At 56.3% G+C, this 18,863-nt stretch overlaps 3 protein-coding genes across 9 annotated transcripts; 2 read left to right on the top strand and 1 right to left on the bottom strand.

Annotated features, from left to right (window-relative positions):
- Window positions 1–193: 193 nt before the first annotated feature.
- SLC39A7 (solute carrier family 39 member 7) lies at window positions 194–4,260 on the bottom strand. Of its 2 annotated transcripts, none has more exons than XM_082346482.1 (8): window positions 4,124–4,260; window positions 3,404–3,812; window positions 3,146–3,314; window positions 2,916–2,984; window positions 2,652–2,795; window positions 2,363–2,503; window positions 1,973–2,169; window positions 194–1,073 (listed from the first exon to the last, which is right to left on the bottom strand). In XM_082346482.1, the coding sequence occupies exons 2-8, from the start codon at window positions 3,806–3,808 to the stop codon at window positions 801–803; spliced, it is 1,398 nt and encodes a 465-aa protein (XP_082202608.1). In that variant the 5' UTR covers window positions 3,809–3,812; window positions 4,124–4,260; the 3' UTR covers window positions 194–800. The 2 variants fall into 2 exon arrangements, with proteins under 2 accessions (XP_082202608.1, XP_082202609.1); XM_082346483.1 differs by having other exon boundaries at window positions 2,931–2,984; window positions 4,124–4,258.
- A 135-nt stretch (window positions 4,261–4,395) lies between these two features.
- Window positions 4,396–11,076, top strand: RXRB (retinoid X receptor beta). 6 transcript variants are annotated; one of them, XM_082346478.1, is made up of 10 exons: window positions 4,405–4,820; window positions 5,486–5,733; window positions 6,211–6,367; window positions 6,730–6,909; window positions 8,045–8,217; window positions 8,612–8,741; window positions 8,948–9,080; window positions 9,196–9,287; window positions 9,606–9,711; window positions 9,823–11,076. In XM_082346478.1, the coding sequence occupies exons 1-10, from the start codon at window positions 4,586–4,588 to the stop codon at window positions 9,968–9,970; spliced, it is 1,602 nt and encodes a 533-aa protein (XP_082202604.1). In that variant the 5' UTR covers window positions 4,405–4,585; the 3' UTR covers window positions 9,971–11,076. The 6 variants fall into 6 exon arrangements, with proteins under 6 accessions (XP_082202602.1, XP_082202606.1, XP_082202604.1 ...); XM_082346477.1 differs by having other exon boundaries at window positions 9,184–9,287; XM_082346479.1 differs by lacking the exon at window positions 4,405–4,820 and adding an exon at window positions 4,902–5,226 and having other exon boundaries at window positions 9,184–9,287.
- Window positions 11,077–12,264: 1,188 nt separating this feature from the next.
- Window positions 12,265–18,827, top strand: LOC309607488 (collagen alpha-2(XI) chain-like). The gene is made up of 5 exons (XM_082346060.1): window positions 12,265–12,558; window positions 15,241–15,390; window positions 15,525–15,735; window positions 16,211–16,373; window positions 17,836–18,827. Exons 1-5 carry the CDS (start codon window positions 12,477–12,479, stop codon window positions 18,319–18,321), a joined length of 1,092 nt encoding a protein of 363 aa, XP_082202186.1. The 5' UTR covers window positions 12,265–12,476; the 3' UTR covers window positions 18,322–18,827.
- The last annotated feature ends 36 nt before the right edge of the window (window positions 18,828–18,863 follow it).

Genomic DNA, 18,863 nt, shown 5'->3' with positions numbered 1-18,863 from the left:
GCGCAGAGGAGGCGCGGCGAGAGCGAAGCCGGACCAATCGAAGACCCGCCAGCGTTAGGCCACTGGCGGCCACCCCGGCAGGCGGACCTCCAACCGCGGGGGCGTGGCCAGACACCAAAGCTTGGGGGCCAGTGGAGCCGGGAGAAGAGGGGCCCCCATTCCCCCCAAAAAGACAAAGACTGCGCGTGGAGCGGAAGATCCAAGGACTTTATTTCCGGTCATCACCCCTCCTCCTCCATTCAAACAGTGATATAAAAGAATACAAACAAACAAAAAAAATCAGGCCATGAGAGTAGCAACTAGCCCCCCTCCCCCCAATCACTCCCAAATCAGGACACACGATTGACGTTTATCCCCGACTTCTGCTACCCACTTCAGGGCTCTGGTCTTCCCTGGAGTTTCCACCAACAGGTGGGAGAGAGGGAGGTGGACCCTGGAGAAGCCAGTGTGTGGCAGCTTGGTCCTCTGTGAATAGGTGGGGTGGGGGATGTGGGGTAGGCTGCCATGACTCCTCTCTCTTCCAGCCTTCTTCATGGCCCCACTTAGCCCCCAAACCCAACAACATGGTCAGCTCATGCCCAACACTATGGTCCCTCTGGGCTGTCATTCTCACCTCTGCAGCCCCTGTAAGACTGCCAAATGTTGATAGCTTTCAAGCCAAAGTCGCCACCTCCCTAGGATACAACTCCCTCCTTTGGCAGATGTCCCAGGCCAGGGCCCCCAACTTCCACAGACCCCTGACCTGGAGGGCTTAGAGGCTAGAGGTTTGGGGCTGGGGTGGGGCTGGTTTACCCCACCTCTCACTCAAGGTGGGCAATCAGCACCATCATGACAACTCCCCCCAGCAGCCCCAGCACCTCCAGAAGTGATTGCAATGGTGATGCCTCCCTCAACAGCTCAGGCAACACTGACACCGTTGCTACGTAGATAAAGCCACCTGCAGTGAATGGCAGAACCCAGCCAGGACCTGTGCCACCTGCAACTTCACTGCCCACTGCCCCTCCTTCAGTTAGGAGGGCACAGGCTGTGCCTGCCAGTGCCCCTATTGCCGTCAGTAGTTGTAGACGCATCGCCTGGTGGGCAGAAAAGAGAGAGAGAGGCACTCACCAACATCTAAAGGTTATCAGTGGTTTAGACGTGGCTGGAGGGGTATAAGTGTACATGGATAGGATGCATGTCTTTAGAAACTAAATAGTAAAGCAAAAAGAGGGGGATCTAGAATAGACACTGAAAAATCTTAGATCAAAGAGGTCCTTTCCACAGACCTTCTGACCCAATAGGTCAGGGTCAGGGGCATGGTGTGAAAGACCCCCATAAAACATTCAGATGGCTTATGGACCACAGTTCAAGAACTACTGAGCTACAAGACAAAGAAACAGAACTTCTTCCCCCTCGTTTCTAGAGGATCCGTTGTCAACAATACAGGCATACGTCGGAGATATTGTGAGTTCAGTCCCAGGCCATCACAATAAAGCAAGTCACATGAGTTTTTTGGTTTCCCAATGAGTATATTTACACTACCCTGTAAGTGTGCAGTAGCATTATGCCTACAATGTACGTAGCTTAGTTAAAAAATACTCTACCGATAAAAAACGCTAACCATCACGTAAGCCTTCAACAAGTTGGAATCTTTTTCCTATAGTAACGTCAAAGATCACTGATCGCAGATCAACATAACAAATATGATAATAACGAAGTTTGAAATGTTTCAAGAATTACCAAAGTGTGACACAGAGACATGAAGTAAACAAATGCTGTTGGGAAAATGGTATCCATAGACTTGCTCAAGCAGGGTTGCTACAAATTTGTAAAAAACGCAATATCTGCTAAGTGTAATAAAGGAGCGCAATAAAACGAGGTATGCCTGTAGTACAACTTGTTTGGAACTAATGGGTGGGAGTCTGGGTTTGGGGTGGGTTAGCGGGGGATAAAGGGCTTGAGGCAACCATGTTTGGTGCACACCATCACCAACCTGCTTTTTGCTGCAGCCAGACTGGACCAAGATGGCAAAGTCCCCAACTTCATGGGGCACTTCATGTAGCAGAACAGTCATTGTGGTCAGGATCCCCAGTCCCCGACCCCCTCGAAATGAAGCACCAATGGCCAGACCATCCGTGAAGTTGTGTGCCAGGTCAGCAGCCAGATTCAGGTACCCTGATACACGTAGGTCTTTTACAGGAGAAAAGGAAGATGAAACAATTAGAGGTATTCATCACCCCTAGTCTCAGCCCTGATCAGCCCCCCAGAGACCACTTCACATCCAGCCCCAGTATTTTCCAGACACCTGCCATCACCCACAGTGCTGTTCCATGTGATTCATGATGATGCCCCTTGCCCAAGCGTATGCAACCCTGGCCCTCACCTGAACCTGCTTTTTCCTCTTCAGAGTTCTGAGGTTTCACTGGCCTGTCTTTGGGCCTTGTGCTCCCTCCTCTGCTCTTCCTCGACCCCCCTGCTTCCTTTTCTTCTTCCTCTGAGCTTTGTTTCTCCTTTGAAGGACGCTCTGAGGGAAGAAAGGAGTTGGTAAGAGTGGAGAACAGAAATTTGCCAGTATGTCCTCATAAGGGTAGTCTTCTCCCACCTAAGAACCATAAAATGAGGAGATTCAGAGATGGCAAGGTGGCTTTCAGGAAAGTTGTTCCTGGGCTCACCCTGTCTTCCATGTGTGTGACTGTGAGCGTGTCCATGTCCGTGTCCATGTCCTCCTTTCACATGTCTCACAAATTTCTCCACCACGAGAAAGGCGACAATTCCACTGAGGACCCACAGTCCCACAGACAGAATGGGGCCCTGGCCTAGGAATGGATACATTGAGACATTAAAGGAGATTTGGATTTCAGACTCTTCCTCCCCAAGCACAAGAGAAGAATAGGGAGGGATAGACCTTCCCCAGCACCCCAACCCCACGTCTTCACCTGCCCCTTCCTCACCACTGTGGGAATGTCCATGTCCAGGCTGCTCCAGAGGGTGGTGAGAATGAGGTTCTGGAGGAAGGGGGAGACAAAGCCAGATGAGGAAATACCCCACCCAAGGGGTGTGTATTTGGGAGAATATTGGAAGGTCAGGGATCACAAAGGGGAAAGAACCCACTTGTCCAAAGCATGAAATACATTAAGATTTGAGGTAAAAGCTAGAGATTACTTACCCAGAGCATGAGGGATGAGGTGCAGGAAGGCATCTCCCAAGAGCCCACCTGAAGCAAAACTCAGCAAGATCTGGAGCAGAGAGCGGTGCCGAGGGGAGTTTGACTCCACGGGGATAAGGAAGAGGACGAAAAATGGAGCTGCAGAGATCAGCACTGTGGCCCCCAGTGCCTGGTGAGGGAGAGTCAGGGGTCAAGTGGTGTGGGGTTTCCCAACAATCCCGAACCAGCTCCCCTCTGCCCCATCCCTGGGGGACTCACATAGGCCCAGAGAGTGACAGTGTCCAGGTCCTGCTTGATGCCTGGAGCCCCAGACTCCTCATAGATTCCATGGCTGTGCTCATGATCATGTCCATGTCCTTGGTGGTAGAGGCTCTCATGAGAGTGGCTATGACTATGGCCATGGTGCAAATCCTCATGTGAATGTCCATGGTCGTGACCGTGGGTATGCCCATGCCAGATGCTCTCGTGAGTGTGGCCAGGGGCATGGCTGTGTCCATGGTGGAAATCCTCATGTGAGTGCCTGTGGCTGTGGCCCTGGAAGTCCTCGTGCAGGTCTTCGTACAGGTCGCCATGACCCCCATGTCCGGCCACTAGCAGCCCCAAGGCCGCCCAGATCAGCAGTCCCACGGCCACCCAGTGGGGGGCCCCCAGGCCTCTGGCCATCACGCTGACCAGAGGGACAGAGATAGTGACTCCACTTGACCCTCAATTCTATACCTATGAGGGGTCCGCTCTACTCCGTTCGCGCCCTCCGTCCACTTCTATGGGCTGCTTCCCCATTCCATCCTGTCCCCACCCACATTGTTCCCAAGACTCGTTTTCTTTATCCGGAACCCCATCCCTGATGCAGGGCCCCCGGGACACCGCTCTAGGCTTTGATCCTCCACTATACGGACTCTCTGCGCCCTCGTCTCTATGACCCACTAAATGAAGAAAAAGGCCTGAAAAGGACGGTAGGGAAAAACAGGGAATTCTCACCGGCTCCGGAATCCTCTCCTTTCCCGGTTTGCTCGGACGTGGCAGTCCCGCCTCTAGCTCCCGCGAGAACAGGGAGTTCCGTTCAACCTCGGTCCCAGTACCTTCACCAATATGGCGGCACTCCGGCAGTAGTGAAGCCCTCTAGCCCTGGCGCGCATGCGCGGGTGTGGAGGTTATTTGAGGGGACACTGGGCTAGGCGGGCTAACCGGCGGGAGGAGACCGCCTCCTCCGCTTCCAACCAGACGAGGAGGCGGGAACCAGCGCATAGACTTCCCGTCTATACCAAGATGGCTGCCATGTCGGCGCTGTCATTTTGCTACAGCGCAGAGCGAAGCGCTTAATTCGACCCGGTTAAGGCCAGAGACTTTTTCTCTGGGGCTTCCTCGTGCTCAGCTAGTCCAACGATCAATCCTTGGGAATCCCTGGTACCTCTTCGGTATCCCTACACTCAGCCAGGAATCATGTCTTGGGCTGCTCGCCCGCCCTTCCTCCCCCAGCGGCATGCCGCAGGGCAGTGTGGGCCGGTGGGGGTGCGAAAAGAAATGCATTGTGGGGTCGCGTCCCGGTGGCGGCGGCGACGGCCCTGGCTGGATCCCGCAGCAGCAGCGGCGGCGGCGGTGGCAGCCGGAGAACAACAAACCCCGGAGCCGGAGCCGGGGGAGGCTGGACGGGACGGGATGGGCGACAGCGGGCGGGGTGAGTGACCTAGCGGACGGACCGGCAAGCCAGTGACCGCGTTATCAGCAACCCCTTCCCCCCCTCCCCTGGTGTTCTTTCCCAGGCGCTCCCGCCCCCTTGTTTGTAAACACGCGTCCCCTCCCTCCCGAGGGCCTTAGTGCCCTCCCCCCGGGGCGGGGCGGGGAGGGGGAGCTTCCGCCCTCCTAGCGGTGGCCGCTTGAGGCCCTGCACTACGGAGGTCCCAGGCGTGGGACACTAGTCCTCGAGATTGAGGACTCTGGACGTTTGAAGGCAAATTCTATGTCCTAGGAGGGGTCTCTTCTGCCTATCTTCCCTGCACGTTCTGGCTACGAGCTGGGAATGGAGGGGCTGACTGGTCCACCCCACGTGCTGCCCCACCCACACGAGATGCGTCTGGCTTGGGGTGATCAAATGCATTGTTTGGAATTTGCCTCACCTGAACGATCCTCCTCTGTCAACCCCCTTCTCTCACCACGATTAGGAGTTAAGCCGTTGTTTGACAGCAGGGTGCCTCTGGACTTGGGAAGGGGTGGGGTGAGGTGGGGGCGCGGTGGGGGGATCAGAGAGAGAATTAAAGGCTCCGGTTGGATGATCGAAGACTCATTTTCTCTTTTTGTCTCTTCTGTCTGTGTGTGTCTGTGCCTGTGTGTACCCCTCCCCAGACTCCCGAAGCCCAGACAGTTCCTCTCCAAATCCCCTTCCCCAGGGGGCTGCTCCCCCTTCTCCTCCGGGGCCACCCTTACCCCCTTCAGCAGCTGCATCCCTTGGAGGCTCTGGGGCTCCACCCCCACCCCCGATGCCACCCCCGCCACTGGGCTCCCCCTTCCCGGTCATCAGCTCTTCCATGGGGTCCCCTGGTCTGCCCCCTCCAGCTCCCCCAGGATTCTCCGGGCCTGTCAGCAGTCCCCAGGTGAGAGGTCGTGACCCCCTTACTGCCTCTCCACTTTCATTTCCTTGTTTTCCTTGTGACCTAGATCCTTGTGTGAACTTCCCCAGGCTTGTGGTCCTTGTGTGACCCCTGGCCTTTCTTGAGGTGACTGAGCTTTCAGTGCACGCCTCCTCCCCAACCCTGTAAAAGAACCCAGCTATTCTTGATGTCCTTTTCATATATCAGTGATTTCTTTGCCCTTTTGGTCCCATCTCCCCTTCTGAGATACAAGCCCTTCAGGGCCGCTGTGTTGCACAATTTCAGGGGGACCTTTATGTCTCATCTCTTCGGGGTTGTACTCCAGGGGTGGCCCTTCCCGGGCACTGCAGTGTAAATAATGTCCTTTGTAGCGTGTAATGCAGGGCCCTGCCTAGGTGGTAGGGAATGATGTCCCCCCCCTCTGAGAGATTATCCTTCCCAATGAGTCTCCCTGTGACTTCCCTATTTCCCCCAACCCAGATTAACTCAACAGTGTCGCTCCCTGGGGGTGGGTCTGGCCCCCCTGAAGATGTGAAGCCACCAGTCTTAGGGGTCCGGGGCCTGCACTGTCCACCCCCTCCAGGTGGCCCTGGGGCTGGCAAACGTCTATGTGCAATCTGCGGGGACCGAAGCTCAGGTATGGGGCTCAGAGGACCAGCAGAGAGGAAGAGAGCGTGTATCATTTACCATCACCTGTGGGATTCCCAGGGGCTCTTGAGGTTTGGTTAGAGCAAGTGAGCTGGGGGAGGCCTGATGACAGTTAAGGACCCTGCGGCTCAGATTTGGTGTGTGGGGGGGGTGGTCAGAGGGAGGAGGGGGCTGGCATAGGGTTTTCGAACCGTGAGAAGAGTGGGACTAGATCATCCCTCATGTCCTGGTTCCCCGTCTCTCTCTTTGGCAAACACAGAGCAGACTTCAACTAAATTTGCTGGGGGGGAGGTGGGCAAGAGTCCTAGTGGCACAGGGTGCAGTCTTACTGCTCTTCCTGTCCTCTCGCAGGCAAACACTACGGGGTTTACAGCTGTGAGGGCTGCAAAGGCTTCTTCAAGCGCACCATCCGTAAGGACCTGACCTACTCGTGCCGGGACAACAAGGACTGCACGGTGGACAAGCGCCAGCGGAACCGCTGTCAGTACTGCCGCTATCAGAAGTGCCTGGCCACAGGCATGAAGAGGGAGGGTAAGGGCCTGCCCCACCCAGGCCTCGCAGTCTACCCTGTGGGAGGAGAGGAAGGACGGGGAGGGGAGACTGCAGGGACTATACCTCTTAGGAAAGCTGGACTCCTCTCTCTCCTCCAGAGGGCGATATTTGATTCCCTCTCCCCTGCTCGTCAGCCCTCCTCTCTGGTACCCTGACCTGGTGCCTTGAGTTTCCTTCTCAATGGTTCTGCTTCTGTGGCCTGCCCCTCTGACCCCTCCCTGGTCTGGTGCTAGGGTAGGATAAGTTTTCCTTCCCCATGATGGGTTTCTCCAGCTCCCCTTCTCCAACCTGAGTAATTCTTCCTCATTTTGACCAAGTGCTTCCACTCTGGTCTCCATCTCCCTATTATCTGTGTTCTCTCCTCCAAACTCTGGGACTCTACCCTCTTAAGCTGCAGCCTTTACTGAAGACCTCAGGGCTTCTTTTCCTCTTTTTTTTTTTTTTTAATCTCTATCTTTTCTTCTTAAGCCTGATTCTGGAATTCTGAGAGAGATACTTTAGGGAGTATATGTTGGTCACATCCCTCATTTTAGAGAAGATGAGCCTGAAGCCTGGCTTTCCCAAGGTCATGCAACAAAAGAGTGGCAGGTCTGGGATCAGAACCCACACCTCTGAAGGCCCAGGCCAGTGCTCCTTTTCCTCCTTTTTTGTTGAGTCAGAAGAACACCAGATTTGCCATCAGGCACGCTTAGATTTGGACATATGACTTGCCATGTATTGTGTGAACTTGGGCAAGCTGTTTAATGAACTCCCCCAAAATCGTTATTTTTAAAAATGGGGTCAAGAGCTCACAGGGTCGTTATAATACTTGATTGAATGTGAAAGTGTGCTTGGCACATTTCCTAGTATATAGTAGGCTCTCAGTTTAAGTGCTAGCTTTCTCCATAATTCCTTTACCCACCCTTTTACTTCTTCTGGGTTTATTTATCTGTTCTTTTATAAGTCCTGCTTCTAGACTGCTACAAATCTGCTATGGTTTCAAGTGACTTCCCCAATTTCTATAAATATCTTCTAAGGGCCATGAGACCCTGATAAGGCCCTAAGGACATTTTGGAATCTCCTCATGGCTGGCTGCTGACTTTCCACTTTTTTCTCCTTCCTCCTTCTCCTGCAGCGGTACAGGAGGAGCGTCAGCGGGGAAAGGACAAGGATGGGGATGGGGATGGGGCTGGGGGAGCCCCCGAGGAGATGCCTGTGGACAGGATCCTGGAGGCAGAGCTTGCTGTGGAGCAGAAGAGTGACCAGGGCGTTGAGGGTCCTGGGGGAACCGCGGGTAGCGGCAGCAGCGTGAGTGCTGGGGTCAATCTACTCTTCTTCCTGATGGGGGTGGGGAGGCGGGAGTCTAGGTCTGTTCTATCTCCCCCTCCCCTCCCTCCCCCTCACAACCCATCTAACACTGCCGGGGACCGGAAGTGCCGCCAAACAAGGTCTCTTAGACATCTGAGGTAGGCGTGATAACATCCTCCGTCCCCGCTCCCAAAACAACCCACTCACAGAACCACAGGCAAGTCCCAAATTAATAATTGTTTTCCTGAATGCTAGAAGAGGAGGAATTGGTTCAGGTGGGGCTTGAAGAGAGACTACAAATAAGGAGGGGGTGTCAAAAGCCTCTTATGGGGTGGAGGGGGGCTCCCAGTGTACTTCCAAACCTTCCATAACTCTCACCCCTCCTCCCCTGCAGCCAAATGACCCTGTGACTAACATCTGCCAGGCAGCTGACAAACAGCTCTTCACACTTGTTGAATGGGCAAAGAGGATCCCACACTTTTCCTCCTTGCCTCTGGATGACCAGGTCATACTGCTACGGGCAGGTCAGTGACCTTGGACTCCTTGAATCTCTTGTCATTTGACCCCTCTTGGACCTCCTGACCTTCAGGGACCCCAGCGGCCTTACCTTGCATACTCAGAGAGCCAGTCTCATTGATGACCTCGCCACCTCTTCTTCTCTTCCCCTGATGTGCTTTCAATCCCATGGCCCGATCCCTGGCTCCTCACCCTTGCCACCCCCAACCCCCAGGCTGGAACGAGCTCCTCATTGCCTCCTTCTCTCACCGATCCATCGATGTCCGAGACGGCATCCTCCTCGCCACAGGTCTTCACGTGCACCGCAACTCAGCCCATTCCGCAGGCGTGGGAGCCATCTTTGATCGGTCAGTGGCCCTCGGCTGGGCTGGCCTGTCGGTCGAGGGGGTGGGGCTATAGGCTGGTCCGTGTCCAAGGCTGGCTGAGCTGTGACCTTTGAGTGACCTGCAGGTCCCTCTCCAGGGTGCTGACAGAGCTAGTGTCCAAAATGCGTGACATGAGGATGGACAAGACAGAACTTGGCTGCCTGAGGGCAATCATTCTGTTCAATCCAGGTAAGAGGAGGATTACCCCCGTCTCTCAAGACCAAGGCAGCCTTGGAGCCTCCTCTTCTTCGGAGACTCCTAAGTTACCCAGCTATCCCCCTCAACCTAGAAATCTCACAGCTGACCAAGAAGAACCCACATCTGCTGATAACATTCCCTTTGCAACCCCATCCCTCAAACCCATTGTGCCCTGCTTCCCTTGCCAGGCATCTGGTGAAGGGCGTGTAGGTGGGGCCCAAGAGGGACATCGTGTGGGCCACACCTCCACATTTGTCCTGATTTGATTTGTCCTCCTTCCTCTTCCTCCTCTCTTCCCTGCCATCCCAGATGCCAAGGGCCTCTCCAACCCCAGCGAGGTAGAGGTCCTGCGGGAGAAAGTGTACGCGTCCCTGGAGACCTATTGCAAACAGAAGTACCCTGAGCAGCAGGGCCGGTGAGAAGGCGCTGTGGGGCTGAGGGGTTGTGGGAACCGAGGCTCCTGCTGGGGTGGGGGTAGTGCCATGTGGCTCTAGCTCTCACTCCATGTCTCCCATTCCCTCCTCAGGTTTGCCAAGCTGCTCTTGCGTCTTCCTGCTCTCAGGTCCATAGGCCTTAAGTGTCTAGAGCATCTGTTTTTCTTCAAGCTCATTGGTGACACCCCCATCGACACCTTCCTCATGGAGATGCTTGAGGCTCCCCACCAGCTGGCCTGACCCCACACCCAGATGTGGTGTTCCTCACGCTTGAGGAGGGCACATGGGCAAGGGACTCTGAGCCTTGGGGCAGGGTGGGGAGGGACCATGTTCCTAGAATCTTGGTGGGGTGAGGAGCATAGGGCAGAACTGAGACCTCCAAGGGGGGGTCCCTAAACCCTGCAAGGGTTTGCTTGACATCCCAAGTCAGAGGGGACCCCAGACTACTTTGAGGGCTGGACCTCTCCCTTCAGTGGCCTTGAGTCTCTGAATTTGTCTGGCTCTGCCATGATCTGGGGGTGCTTTCTTACCCCTGGCCTGGAACGGCCTCTCCTTCCCCCAGCACAGAGCACTGGCCTTGCTCCCAGGACCTGGCTTCCTTCTCGTCTTGCCTCACTTAGCCCCCCATCTGAAGAATGGAAATGGGAACTCCCGCAGAGATGGATATTGGGGGGCAGGCCCCCCAAACGGATGGACATGGGAGTCAGGCTCTGACAGGCCTTCCTCCAACCAAGACTGGCAGATGGGGGCTTCTCTGGAACAAGGAGGGGCTCTGTCGCTGTCCCCTGTCCGGATCCCCCTCTCACGCTTCACCTCCTTCTGCAGTCAGACTGAAAAAGAAAAAGGTGGTGGTGGTTAAGGGGCGGGTGGAGATGTAGGAGCCCATCTGCTATTTTTAATTTTCTCTGAGGATAGAGACTTGCAGTTAGACTCAAAGAAGTACTGTACTCTCCCAGGTTGACTAAGAAATGCCAGTGGTGGAGGTGGTGTTTGGGAAAGGCAGGGCCCTGAGATGGTCTGCGGGGCTGGCTCTTGAGCACTGGCCTTCCCAGCCCCCTCCCCCACTCTCCCGTCTGGCTTGGGGAAGGGGCCTGGGCTGTGAGGGCGGTGTGGGGGGGAGCGGCTTGGTGAGTAGTCCTCAGACCCTTCCCCTCCCAGCTCTCGCCCCAGCCCGGGGCACACACCTTGTAGGCTGGGGACACAAGCTCCTGGCCTCAGAATTGAGGGGAGATGGCCCGCCTGCAGAGATGGGGTGCAGGGGCTGCATGATTTTTGCCCTGCGGCTCTTCTCTCCGGGGTTCCCTTCCCCTCTCTTTCACTCACATAAAATCGCTTTCAAATTAAAATCGATGTTTTCTGGACTGAGGTGACTATGGGGGGTGGGGGCAGCGCCGCACCGGGCCGCGTGTGGGAGGGTATCCGGTCGGGAGCTACGGACCGGCTCCCTGGACGCCGCCGCCGCCGCCTAAGTTCCCTGGGGCCTGGGAGGCGGGCGCAGGGTGGGGGACACAAGGCGCGCTTTGTCGCGGAGGTGGGGGGGGAGAGGGTGTGCCAGCCTGGGGGCGGGGCCGGCTGGAGGGAGGGGGGCGGCTGACTCTCAAAGGCGCCTTGTTCAAGGGCGCCCCCCCAGCGCCAGCGGGCGGCGGCGCCTCGGCTCGCTCCGGGCTTCCCTCCGGCCGCGCCGCGGGCTCCGGGCAGACCCGGCGCCGTGCCCGTTCGTGGGGGCGCACTGGGCGCCGAGCGCCGCGGCTTACTCCGGTGTTGCCCGCCTGGAGGCGGCCTCGTCCCCGAGTGACCCCGTTTCCCGTACTCTGCCAACCAGCGTCGGCGGCTTCCCGCGCCCCCGCCTCTCCACTGGGTGCCTTTCCACCTGGGCTCCCGGGCGCTCTTACGTCGTCCCCCTACTTCCATCTCTTGGGACCTGATTAGCCTGTGTGTGGGTCTGTCCAGTCTCTGGCCTCCCCTCTAACCGCCCTCCCGCCTCGCCCCCCACCCCCGCTCCCCGCGGCCGTCGGTTGCAGGTCCCCAGTCGCTGTCTATAGCCGTGTCTATAAATACCGTGCCCCGGGCCAGGCTCTGTAATTACAGCGGGCGGGCCGGGCCGAGGGGAAATAATTATGGAGACCCAACGGGGTGAGGGGAGGTAGCGACCCCCAGGCCCGCCACTCCCCTCCCACTGTGCCGTAAATCCCGCCCCGGACTCTGCTGAAAGGGGGCTCTGGGCCCCCGAGGGGGAGTAACGGGGAGGGGTGTTGTGACTGGACGTCTGCCCCCCCCCCCAAAGAAAGAGACTGGGGAAGAGATATTGGGGTTCCCGAAAAGAGAATCCTAAGGTACAGGCCACTGAGTCCCTGCGAGAAGCAGAGGAGAGCAGTCCGAGGGTCAGCGAGGGAGGGTTCCCACTCGCCCCCCCACACCAGGTGGAGATCGGGGGTGGGGTTTCCCTCGGTGGCTGTGGGCGGGCGGCTGGAGGCAGGGGCTGGGCCGGGGGCGGGAGCGGGGTGGGGGTTCTGGGCTGCCGGGGTGGCCGGGGACACACAGGAGCGGTGGCCACCGAGGAGGGAGCAGCGCCGGAGCCCCGACGGCGCCTCGCTGCATGGAGCTGGGTCACTGAGAGCTGTCGCCACCCGGCAGCCTCCGACTTCCCCGAGACCCCGGCGTGCGAGCCTGCTCGCTCTCTCCTGCCAGCCTCGGGGTGTCCGGCGCCTCCGGCGGTCCCTGGGACTTGGCGTTCCGGGCGCCAGCTATGGAGCGGTGCAGCCGCTGCCATCGCCTCCTCCTGCTGGTACCGCTGTTGCTGGGCCTGAGCGCGGCCCCCGCCTGGGCAGGTAAGGGGAGTCCCAGCGCCTGGGTCATCGGAATCAGGCTGGAGCTCCGCACACCTCGGTACAGGGGACAGCAGATGCCTGAGGAGCAGGGGGCAGCTTCTGGGTCCAAGAATGGGTTTTGGAGGGGGTCAGGGGTCCAGACTGGAGGGCAGGACACCTGGGTTCCTTGGAGCCAGGGTGGGGATCTCTTTTCCTCCTTGAAGTGACTGGTGGAGGGCAGGTAAGGCTGAATGGCAGAGCATCACCTGAGGGCGGTGAGTGGGGCTGGATGGTGGGGTCCTCCAGCAGGGCCACTGTGGTCCAGCTACTGCTGGAGTCAGGAGTAGATGCCAGTGTTGATGGGTGAGAGGCGCATGTCTGTTTTCTGTCTTTCTGTCTGTATCTCTGGGGTGAGGGGGGGGAGCATCCTTGGGTCAGAGCAGAGCCTCGAAAGTAGAGAAAGGAGGGATACCTGGACTATTTGTCCCATCAGCTTCCCCGACAGGATCCCCTTCCCCCTCCCCGTGCCCTCGATGCTGCCACGCGGCTGGCTCTGGGGAGCACTGGGGCTGGCTGCCAACAGGACGGCCGCTGGACAGGCCAGGATCAGGTGTCTGAGGCAGGAGCCAACTCTTTGCATTCCTGCCCCGCCCCTCCCCCTCTGGCCAGCCGGGCTCCCCTGGGACCCTGGCATCCACAATCCCAAGCTTTTCCTTCTTTTTCCCAGGATCCAGAAGTCCTGGCTCCTAGGAAAGGGGGTTTGATGTTGGAGAGGAGGAGGCTGGGAGTACCTGGGTACTAGGCAGGCTGGAGCAAGCCGCCTCCCCCCATGGAAACACTGGAGGCTGATTTGCATATAACTTGACTATTCATTTCTTCTCTGCTTTGGAGAGAAGATGGTCAGAAAATCAGCATAAAGGATTAGATTAGATTACAGAAGGAAGAACTTTCAAGATAGGAGGAGCATGTGGCTCAGGGACAGAAAATTGAAGTGTGGGATGTCTGTAGACTCTAGGAGTCTTTTTTAGAGAGAAAAGGGAACCTTTAACATGGAGGCAGGGGGATGGCTGAGATGACTGTCTCTTATTTGGGGGCTGAGTGGGTAGAGGTGGGACCCTAGCGGGAAATAGGTTAGTGTGGAATTCATCAGAGTAAAGAAAAGGGCGTTTTGGGGGCCAGAGGTAGAGTGGTGAGGGTGATGGGGCCACCAGTGGGGAGACTGGGGCAGATTGAGGCCAGAGACAGTGGGGCACGTATGTGGCTTGAAGTGGGAAGATGGGTGGGCAGACCTGTGGGTAGGTTGTCTATAGGATGGAACTGTACTCTTCTGGGGTTTGGTGGAGGGTGGGGCCCTCTGAGGTCTCCTTGGCCTGGGGTCTCTGTGAGTCTCTGTGTCTCTGTCTCACTTACCCTTCGTCTCTCAAAGCGGCCCTTGTGTGTTGGTGTTTGCGGAGCTGCCACACGTGGGGGCCAGGCTAGGGCAGGGGAGTGGGAGGGGGCAAGGCCGTGGTTTCCCGGCTTCTGGACTCAAAGGGCCTTTTCTCTGCCTGCCCGCCCCACCTCACCTACCCCACCCAGCTCTGCTCTCCTGATCACTCTGGCCCCTGCCCTGCCCCACACTTCTATGAGGGTTTTGCTGGAACTTTCTCTGGGATTTTTCCAATCGAGCTGATGGAGTGAGAAGTATGTGTATTGGGGAGCAAGTGAGGAAGAGGCGACCTCTGTCTTCTCAGGAGTTTGAACCCTCAGAAGCTGAGTTCTAGGTGGACAGGGCTGGTGGCCCGGGTCTTGAATCTTTGGACCGTGGCGGGGGGGGGGTGGCGGTGGGGGCAGGGTCGAAGTTCCAGGTGTGGGGAGCTTGCCCGGGTTTTGGGCAAAGGACTCTGATGGGATCCACAGATGTGTGGCTCCAGGCCCTGGACCTGCTCCGGCTCCGCGTGGCAGCTTCAGGCTCCCCACCCGCCCCTGCACCCCAGCCCATCTCCCGAGCCAGGGGCACCGGCTCCTGGGGTGGCTCTTTCTTGTATCTCCTTCCTCTGCATGGTCAGAGGTGTCCCCACCTCCCCAAACACGGGAATCCCAGCAGCTTGCAGTCCCCTCCCCACAGAGCTGCTTCTCTGTTCCCTCCCTCGTGGCCCCCCTGCACCTCCCGTGCCCAGGATGATCGTTTGCCCAGATGTTGTTTATGCTAGAGACATGGGACTGAGGCCAGAGACCCAGAGACCAAGAGATACGGAAAGGGAGGAAGAGAGGGAGAAAGGAAAAGCTGGGTAGAGTGTGAGGGAAACGGAGGAAGACAGAAGAGCCAGGGAGAGAGAAAGACCAACAGATACAGAGACAGAGAGAGTAAGCGTGACAGAGCTAGAGTAAAGGGAAGGCAGAGTTGGGAGAGAGAGATTAAGAGAGAATAGAGAGAGATTCATAGGCTGAAAGATGGAGATAGGGAGAGAGTGACAGAGACAGAGGCTGGGAGGCGGGGACAGTGGTGGGCATGGAGCTGAATACCGGCTCAGCGCTGCCCTTTTCCAGGTGACTTTCGTTTTCCATCCATTCAGGCCCCGTTCAGGAGCAAATAAGGGAGAGGTGACTTTTATCTTCCAGGGAGTTTGAGCCCCAGGAAGCTGAACTGTAGACCCCAAATGTCCCCCGTGTGGGCCCTCCTGAGAGTGTGTCCCTTCCCCTGACCCTCGTGGACTCTCCCAGGTGCAGGCCCTGTGGATGTGCTGCGGGCCCTGAGGTTCCCCTCCCTCCCTGACGGTGTCCGGAGGGCGAGAGGCATCTGTCCAGCTGATGTGGCTTACCGAGTGTCCCGACCCGCCCAGCTCAGTGCACCCACCCGCCAGCTCTTCCCAGGTATGGGTGACACGCTGGAGGAGGGAGAGTTGACCGAGGTCACAGGGTAGGGTCTGGGATCAGACACAAGAAGGGAAGGGGTTAATGTCTTGCTTTGCCTCTCACTCCACCTGTGTGTGTCTCTCGGGTACCAGGAGGCTTTCCCAAAGACTTCTCTCTACTGACTGCTGTCCGGACCCGCCCTGGCCTCCAGGCTCCCCTCCTGACTGTCTATAGTGCCCAGGGCGTCCGACAACTGGGCCTGGAGCTTGGCCAACCTGTCCGCTTCCTGTACGAGGACCAGACTGGACGGCCTCAACCCCCTGCTCAGCCCGTCTTCCGAGGCCTCAGCCTAGCAGATGGCAAGTAAGTCAGTTTGCTCCTCTGGCCTGTCTGGCCTACCCTTTCAGGAGCTCCCCTCTGGCCCCTGCCCGCAGAGCCCCCACCCCCTAATCTAGGAAACCCTGCCGACCCTGTGGGCCACCACTCACTAACCCACTGCCCAAACTTCTGCCTAATCACTTCTAGCCCAGAGTTTGGGCTTTAGAGTTTAAATCCTTGCAAGTAGGACTAGCTTGTACCTTGGGCAAGTTCCTTGACTATTTTTAGTCTCGGTTTCTATGTCTGAAAAATAGGGATAATAGAATTGTGAGAATCAAATGAGAAAGTGATGGGATGGTGCCTGGTGTATTGTAAGCCTTCGGTACATGGTAGTTAACTGTGATTACTACTATTGTTATCATTGGCTTGTCAACTCTTCCATCAAGGGCTGCTCAGCCCTCTTGACTTACCCCCTTCAGTCAGTTGCTTGAACCTCCCGCCACCCTGTCCCTATGACCAGATGGCACCGTGTGGCTGTGGCTGTGAAGGGCCAGTCGGTCACCCTCATAATTGATTGCAAGAAGCGAGTCACCCGGCCCCTCCCCCGAAGTGCTCATCCAGTTTTGGACACCCGAGGCGTGATCATCTTTGGTGCTCAGATCCTGGATGAAGAAGTCTTTGAGGTAACCAGAGCAGCCAGAGAGAGGAGTGACTTCTGGTTCTATGCCTTGTATCCACTCCCCTTCTGACCTCAGTACTCTGTCTTCCTATGTCCTACCCTTCACTTTTCCTTTCATAAATTTATATTTCCATTTCCTTTCTTCAGGGCTAATTTTTTTTCTGTAGGAGAATTAGGTGCCCACTTATGTGGCAGGACTGTCCACAGTCACTTATTCTGTCACTCGGTTTTCATTAGTCCACCCATCCATCCATCTCTTCAACTGATCCATCTGCCCATCTATTCACCCACGCATCCATTCACACACTCACCCACCTACTCAAGCATTCAGTCTTGTATCCGCCCACCTGCCCATTCTTCCCCTGCTCAGCCACTCCCTGCTTTAAACCACCCATCTATTCAGCTATCCTTCCGTCCATCCATCCTCTTTAACCCATCCATCCACCTATTCACTCATCCATCCACTCACCCGCCCTGTCTACCCATGCATAGAAGGATACATGCATGCATCTAGCAACTCATTTACCCACCGCACTCTCCACCCTACCATTTCTTCACTTCCATCCATCTACCTACATACTGTTTGTATCTACTCTGCACCTCCCATTTATTTACCCACCAATCCACCCACACATACATTCACCATCCATCAACGCTCCCATTCAGTCAAGTGTTCGAGCCCCTATTCACCCACCCACCCACCCACCCACCCATCTATCCATCCACCCATCCATCTGTCCATTCACCCACCCAGCCAGTCAACATTTTCTAAATACTTGCTGGCCCAACACTAAGGGGGAACACAGAAGAATAATATCAGATCTCAATCATCCCAAGGAACTACCAGTTCCACTGTGGAGATGAGACAGTATCCCCAAACTAGAATACAATGCAGGGTGCGCTTATCACCACATGTGGGCACAAATAAATGCCATTGGAAATCAGAACTGTCTTCCCCCCATTTCCAGAGATCCTGAGAATTCTCATCATCACTGTCATTGGAAGGTCAAAGCAACTAAGGTTGGGCCACTGTCTCCAGAAGCCCTTGTGAACAAGCTCATGCATGGCCACATGGGCAGGGTGTAGGCCAAGAGTTGAACTTACAGTTGGAAGGTTTGAATTCTAGTCCTGATTCTACCACTTCGAGTGACCTCGGACCAGTCTTTGTCTCTTTGAACTTTTATGAATGGAATGGGCTTGGAAAATAGGCATAAAGATCCTTGTTCTACTGACTTCAATCCTTGTCCAACTGTCCAGTTGTTGTGAAGGTTCAGTGGGATTATGAATGAGAAGGTCCTTTGAAAACTGAAAAGAACTGTGCACATGGGAGGGCTGGTAATGACCTTCTCCATTATATAGTCTTATCTCGGATTGGCTTCCGACCCCGTGTCCCAGACTCTACCCTGTGTCTCTTGGAAGCCCACTCTGCCTCCCTCCATTGGTGTCCCTTCCTCTTGTCTTTGTAGGGTGATGTTCAGGAGCTTGCCATCGTCCCGGGGGTGCAAGCTGCCTATGAATCCTGTGAACAGAAAGAGCTGGAGTGTGAGGGGGGTTGGAGGGAGAGACCTCAGAGACAACAGTCTCACAGAGCCCAGAGATCTCCGAAGCAGCAACCACCAAGACTTCATAGGTCACAAAACCAGGAACCCCAGCGACAGGTGAGGGAGCTGGGTGAACCCCAAACTGCAGCACACCCCAGGGAGGGAAGACACCCTCACATCTCCCCAGGGGAATTCCCCCGATGTCCCAGAGCTCCCCATCCTATTTTGGGCTCCTGTTCTCCCCTCCCTTGTGCCCCTCCCCAGCCGTACCCTCTATTCCCATCACCCGCCCCCCCCCCACCCCCAGTCCTCATTCATCAACCTTTTTATTTTCATTTAAAAATAAAAAGTCATCATGAAGAATTCGTGGCTGGGAGCCGTGTCCCCTCCTTGTGTCTCCTCCTCTGCTAGTCTTCCTGGGACTGTGCCCTTGGGCTTTCCATCCCTTCCTCGAATTAAGAGATTGCTAGACCATGGAGAGTTGGGGAGAGAACTGGGGACAGAGGATGGGAGAGCAGAGGAGGGGAGAGGCAGAAACAGGGAGAAAGTTGAAATGATAAGACCAGGAGGGGAAGAGGGGAAGGAGTAGGAGGTAGAGTAGGTCTGTGCAAGTGTGGATACGGGGCCCTCTCTCTGGCCCCCTGCACGGGGAGGTGCAGGATAAGGGACTGGTGGGGGGAAGGGAAGGGAGGGTACGAATTGGGTGGAGTCTTGACAGTGACAGGGGTCAGTGGTCTGAAGATTGGAGGGTCAATCTCTTAATCACGTCTGCTTCTGTCCCACGTGTGGGACCCATCCCCCTTTCCCACCACCCCTTCTCTCTCCTGACTCCCACCCCTCCTTTCATCCCCAACTCCCACGCCACCTCCTCACCTGCCTGCCCCCCCTTCCCACCTATTCCCACCGCCCCTTCCCTAACCCCAGTCCACTGAGTCTCTCTACTATGACTACGA

The sequence above is a fragment of the Balaenoptera borealis genome (assembly GCF_965194805.1).
Source record: "Balaenoptera borealis genome assembly, chromosome: 12".
NCBI classification, from domain to species: domain Eukaryota; kingdom Metazoa; phylum Chordata; class Mammalia; order Artiodactyla; family Balaenopteridae; genus Balaenoptera; species Balaenoptera borealis.
This window is presented reverse-complemented; position numbering and strand designations above follow the sequence as displayed.